Here is a 6268-nt window from a genome sequence, read left to right as displayed (position 1 = left end):
GAAGTTTATCCCTCGGAATATTCCGACGACATCTTCCTCGGAATATTCCGAGGAATTTCCGACGAACTTGTGGTCCTCGGAAATTCCGAGGAAATAGGGTTTCCTCGGAATTCCGTCGGAAATTTCCGAGGGATTTCCGAGGAAAGATGAATTTATGAGGAGTTATTTCCGAGGACTTTTTTTGTCGGTATGTCGTCGGAGTAGCGTTATTCCGACGACATACCGACGATTTTTTCCCTTAGTATGCTGCTGTTTTCTTGTAGTGAAAATGTAAAAGCTCTTGGTTGATCTTCAGGATAGACATGTTTGACTTTTTTTTTTTTTTTTTTAATAAAATGTGAAATTTATTGATCTGTGTAAAGAATGGCCATTTACAAGAGACTACAAAACTCTAGAAGAAAACTTTACAAAGTATAAACTTTTTCTGCCATGGTATTATCCTGTGACCGCAAACCATCTCTGCATCAGTCCAGCCAACTTATGCTCAGACTTATACCGAAGGGATGTGATTCTATTCTTCACTGCCTTGTCGACGATTCGAACCACTTGTTGCACTGTACGATAGCCAGTCTGATGTCTCCTCTCATTTCTTTCCTTCCACACATGATAGATGCAGGTTTGAAAGACCATTTTTACCAGGATCTTGTCTAGCAGCTGAAGGTTGTTATTGCTCACAAACTGCACAGTATGCATCCAATCTGGATCAGTTCTGCTACATGTAAGTCTGTTCGCAAGAGTATCCCATACCGTAAATGAGTAGGGACAGGGGAAGAAGATATGGTCTCTAGTCTCATCACTCTCTCCACAAAGAACACAACCCTGCTGAATCCCCCAAGCTCTCATCCTGTCACCGGTAGATAATATGTTTTTCACAGCCAACCAAACAATGAAGGAGAACCTTGGCACTCCTTGTGTGAACCAAACACTCTTACTCCAGAATACTACAGGCCTTCGGTCTCTAATTTGATCCCATGTTTTAGCTGATGAAAAACATGTCTTATAGTTGTCATCTGAATGTTTCCATAGCACTACATCTCCCCCTCGTTCTTCATCTGGTACCGGCTCAGCCTGTATACGGGCATGAAGCTCATGATAGTGTTGGCTTCTCTGTCCCCTAACCCTCCACTCTGATTGTTTAGCTGCATCACTGACCCGAGCATTGCGAGCTATACCCAGATAAAAAGTTCCGACGTTACCCGTGATGTCTATAAGTCTTCCCATACGCAACTAATCATCAAACCAGAAAAATGCAGTTCTTCCATCATTTACCTCAAACCTCATAAACTCATACACCAGCGGCCTCAGCTTCAAGAGTTTTCGCCACATCCAAGAGCCTCTCTCATCCTCCTTGACATGTTTGACTTTAAGCAAAGAGTTAACAAAGTATATCTTATATTGTACCAATGTTAATACCTCTTGAAGATGGTAATCCAAACCCCATAAAACAAATATCTTGGAGACAAACAAATGTATACGCATAATAACGTAGATAACAAATATTTATCTGGCAGTTGTTAAGTTGACGAAAGTGAAAAATGGTATAAGATTACATTACAGTTGAGCTTGTTAAGTTTACAAACGCTTTTCACATTCTCCAAAACTTGCACATTAATAAACGCATGAACCCAATGAGAAAAGGTACTCCCTCCGGTAGATCCTAAAATCTACACTAAGTATTTGATAGTGTTTGAGATATAAAACTAGGGAAGAAAGAAATTCTTGGACGACAATATCCTCAGAACACAACGATAGAATTGGATTCGAGTTGACAAGAATGGACTTTATTCTTATGTCGAATAACATCGAGATCTCGGAGGAGAGAAAGATCGTGACTGAACTCGGGGTTGAGCTGCCTACGTACCCGTTAAGGGATCAAGTCTAAATGTAGTTCGATTATGTTCATCTCGAATGAGAGGTCGGTTTCATCGGTATTGAGTGAGATATAAATGTCATTGTATGAAAAACAAGCTCCGGCCATTATCATGATATCGGTTTGGCTATCTCGAGCGAGAGATCGGCTTTGTCAGTCTCGTACCGTTTATGAATGTTTGATGAGTCCTTAAGGACTCGGGCAGGCTGGTTACATACTAGATCAGACATAGTATGAAGGGCTCTCGTCCTTCATCAATCATGGATGCGTATCATCGTGACGTAAGGATAACGTCTCTACAACCCGTCTTCTCGTTGAGGTGTCTTGAGAGAAGAACTTTAGTCTGATCAAATACATGGCTGTACTTGATCCGTAAAGCACTCAGCAGCAAGTCGTTGATCCCCTCTCTTTGTCTTTACAAGTAGAATAATATAATTGTGTTTTGTTGAGCTCGTGAGATCTCTTTTCCTCAGGTTCTCTTATGGGAGCTCTCGTTCTCTCCAGCCGGACCCCCTTTACCAGAGCTACGTCTCTGCCCTTTATAGAAGATCTTGCCTCTGTCCCCCTTGGTTTGTTGCTGCACGTGCTCCTCAAATACAGCACATGCTTCCTTATTTTTAGGGATGTCGAGACCGTTTCTCGTGGAGTGTTGTTACCTTTCTTTGACTTGTTCATCTATCGTCGGTTTAGTCTTTAAACTATTTAAATCATATCGGGAAGAATGTTCCGCCTCGAGCTCGTATGTTCGACATGGGTCTCCTCTTTGTTCTGGGTCGCGCGGCCCACACTTCCTTCGGCCCATTCGGAACATGGACCAAAATTGGGTCTAACACCTCCGTTTCGTTATGTAAATAGTTTTGCTTAAAAGCACGGGTATTAAGAAACTTTAACCTTTTCTAAAGCAGCAATAAAAACATTTATTTATTTATTGCACACATACGTTTTGTTTGCAACATTTAATTAGAGAGAGATTATTGTTAGTAATAAAATTAATAAAAAAATTGAAAACTAACGACAAGGTTTTAAGTTTTTAGTGGAATGTTGTTTATTTAAATTGTTTTATTTCTTTGGGCTTTGAGAACATCTTATATTGCGAAACAAATATTTTTTTGCTAAAACTACTTACATATAGAAATGAAGAAAGTATTTATCAATACATTTTTCATACCTCTGCTTTACTTGATTCATTGGTAAGGGTGCCATTAGCTCCGACCTTAGAGCATCGGTATCGGGGGCCCTTAGGCCCGTCCCGTTGTTTTAAATGGATCGATAATAAATGAAAAAGAAATTAGAAGAGAGTGGGACGGGCCTTTAGTAAGGGCTGTTCGGGCTCGTCCCGTAGGCGACATGGCAGCACGGGAGTGGGCGATGGAATCCGTGTTGTTGGGCTGTTTTTCTCCTCGAGGATTCCGAAATCGAATTCAAAAAAAAAAATCAAAAACTCGATGGCGATGGCGAAGGCGATGGCGAAGCCTTGATCTCCAAATCCATCTCTTCAAATCGAAAGCCAACCCTGCGTCTTCTCTCTTTCACTGGAGTGGGAGATCTCTTTATCTCCCTTGGCGAGGTCGCAGCTTCCGGCGTCGTTTGATCCCCCGATCCTCCTCCAATGCTCAATCCACATCGGTTCGCTTCCGTTCCAATACGACGAGAACCAATCCTCTCCAAAACCTTTGAGAATCGTCCCAACAACAAAAAAAACAATTTTTGTTTTTCAAGTCCGATCTGATTTCAAATTTTTTTTAGGGTTTTCTCGAAATTCGACGACTAAAATGGTATTTATCCGATGTTGTTTGATAGATTCGATGGCAAAAAGATATAGATTCATTGGTTTGAGAACAATTGTATAGATTCTAGGGTTCGGCAATTTATGATAGTTCGTATAGATTTCAAAAGCTTTCTATGGTTCGATTGTATGATTGTTTCGTTGTAGCTTGTGTGATTGTTTCGTTTTGATTGTATGATTATTTAGTTGGTAAAAAAACATCCTTGTTCGGTTCAAATTTCTATGTTTGATTGTTTAGTATAGATTTGATAACTCTTTCTGGTTATAAAATTTCTTTGTTGTGTACGTGAATGTCTTTGATAACTCTTTCTGGTTATACCTTTTGACTTTTTTTTGTAGAAAGAGTTCATAGTTTAAGTCAAGACGGTATACTGTCATATTCTATATGCAAATTGGCCCTCAGTAATCGTATAGATTTGATTCGTATAGACTAATAGTTTAGAGTTTGATTCGTATAGATTTAAATATCTCATGTCATTTGTCTTCATTAGCTTTCTTCATGAGACTTTGCATTTTCCATAGTTTGTAGTTTATAGATTAATGTTTATATTAAATGCTAGATATATATTTAAGCCACTGATGTTTAAAAAGAAAGTTGATAGCTTTTTAGTTGTGTAATAACTTGGGATTTGAGATTTCTTGTTCGGAGTTTGCTATTAAGGCGGTGATGTACTTTTATTCTTCACTTCCTCCTATTTAAATATCTTATCTTTTCTCTCTTCTATTATCTCATTAGTCTTTCTCCAAGAAATCTCTTATATTTTCTTACTGTTATGGATCCAAGCAATCTTCGTAGCCAGTCCTCTAGCTACGTAGGACTGCTTCACAGTCAACAAGGTAGCGTTTTCCATGAAAACTTTCCTTATGAAAGTTTTCATTCTAGTGTTAACTTTGGAGAATCACAGACTTTTCCGGCTTTCAGTTCACAACAATCTCAAGACGCACCTAGTGGAGACACCAGTAAAGACACCAGCAGCCCGTGTTGTAAGACGCAAATGGAATCCAGCAGATGACGAGGTGCTGATCAGTGCGTGGCTTAACACTTCCAAGGATGCTATTGTTGCAAATGAGTAGAGGTCGGGGGCCTTCTGGAAACAGGTTTCTGCTTATTATGCATCAAGTCCTCATGGAAGAGAGGATGGTGTGAGAGAACACGGTTGTTGCAAGAAGAGGTGGCACAGAATCAATGAAGTATGCTTATTATGCATCAAGTTCTCATGGAAGAGAGGATGGTGTGAGAGAACACGGTTGTTGCAAGAAGAGGTGGCACAGAATCAATGAAGATGTTAACAAGTTCTGTGCCTCATACTCGGCAGCAGAGCGACAAATGAGAAGTGGTGAGACTGACACTGACGTTCTGAAGAAGGCGCATGACAGTTTCTTCTCTGATCAAGAGCACAAGTTCACACTTTAACATGCTTGGTGTGTGTTGAGGTATGAACAGAAGTGGCTCAGCCTTACCACACCCACGGCGGGTGGCGTTTCGAAGAGGAAGAATGTAGAGATAAATTCCCAAACTTCTACCAACGAAGGCTTCGTTGATATTGAGAGCAGGCCCGAATGTGTCAAGGCTGCTAAGGCTAAAAGAAATACGGGTAAAGGGAAGTCCGTGGCTGAGATTGCGACCGTTTGGGAAATGAAGAAGGACGATTTAGTGAGGAAGGAGAGACTGTCGAGGCTAGCAATACTAGACACGCTCCTTGGCAAGACTCAACCATTCAGTGAGGCGGAAGATGTTGTGAAGAATAAGCTCCTAGCCGAGTTATTCTGAAAAAAATTATGAAGAAGATGTCTCTTTATGTCTTTAATTTTCTGTATGCTCTATGTTCTTGTTTGGTTTTGCTCTATGTAATTCCGGTTTCCTTAAATGGGTTCTTATAAATGAATCATTTTATTTTAATGTGTTTGCTCTATGTTTGTGTATAGCTCTTTATTTCTAACTTTATAGCTCTATGTGTATCTAATTTAAATTTCGACAATGTATGCAGGTTAAGTAACTATGGGACATTACAGCTATACGCAGCCATCAGATGACGAGGATTTATTTGGAAACAATGACGACATTGACTACAGCGAGACGGATGATCTCATACGACGTGACCAAGCTGAGTTAAGCTTGGAATGTAGTTCACAAGTTCACTACCCACCGCAACCGGAGGTTGACTTTGGTTTCTCGCAGGTTTGCTATTGTGGTGCTAAGCCACTGCTTGCAACGTCTAACACTAGGCAAGATCAAGGTATGTGCTAGTTAGTTACTGACTTGCTTATGTGCTACTTTGTGTATGTGCTTAGCTAGTTTTGCGTATGTGAAACAGGGAGAAGATATTACACTTGTGCGAAGAAAGACGACGGCGAATGCCATGTCTACAAATGGTGGGATGAGGCGCTGATGGAGGAGATGAGAGCCAGAGATATACACGTGCTTCAGCTGGGTGAAAAGGTAGAAAGCCTAACCCTTTTGACTGACTATGACACAGAGCAGAAGATACGAAACCTAGAGAAGATTGTGGGTGATATGGCTAAGTAGAAATCTTCTTTTAGTTATGGGTTTGAGTGCTTTGTAATAGGCATAGTTGTTCTTGTTGTTGTAATAGGCTTGATGGTTATGTTTG

At 40.3% G+C, this 6268-nt stretch overlaps 2 protein-coding genes across 2 annotated transcripts; one reads left to right on the top strand and one right to left on the bottom strand.

Annotated features, from left to right (window-relative positions):
- Window positions 1–435: 435 nt before the first annotated feature.
- Window positions 436–3494, bottom strand: LOC106314322. Its single transcript, XM_013752215.1, has 3 exons — window positions 3383–3494; window positions 1270–1361; window positions 436–1227 (listed from the first exon to the last, which is right to left on the bottom strand). Exons 1-3 carry the CDS (start codon window positions 3492–3494, stop codon window positions 436–438), a joined length of 996 nt encoding a protein of 331 aa, XP_013607669.1.
- Window positions 3495–4842: 1348 nt separating this feature from the next.
- Window positions 4843–5427, top strand: LOC106314321. Its single transcript, XM_013752214.1, has 2 exons — window positions 4843–5010; window positions 5101–5427. Exons 1-2 carry the CDS (start codon window positions 4843–4845, stop codon window positions 5425–5427), a joined length of 495 nt encoding a protein of 164 aa, XP_013607668.1.
- The last annotated feature ends 841 nt before the right edge of the window (window positions 5428–6268 follow it).

The sequence above is a fragment of the Brassica oleracea genome, chromosome C9 (assembly GCF_000695525.1).
Source record: "Brassica oleracea var. oleracea cultivar TO1000 chromosome C9, BOL, whole genome shotgun sequence".
Taxonomy (NCBI): Eukaryota; Viridiplantae; Streptophyta; class Magnoliopsida; order Brassicales; family Brassicaceae; genus Brassica; species Brassica oleracea.
Note: the sequence above shows the minus strand (reverse complement) of the source record. Positions and strands in the feature narration are given on the sequence as shown.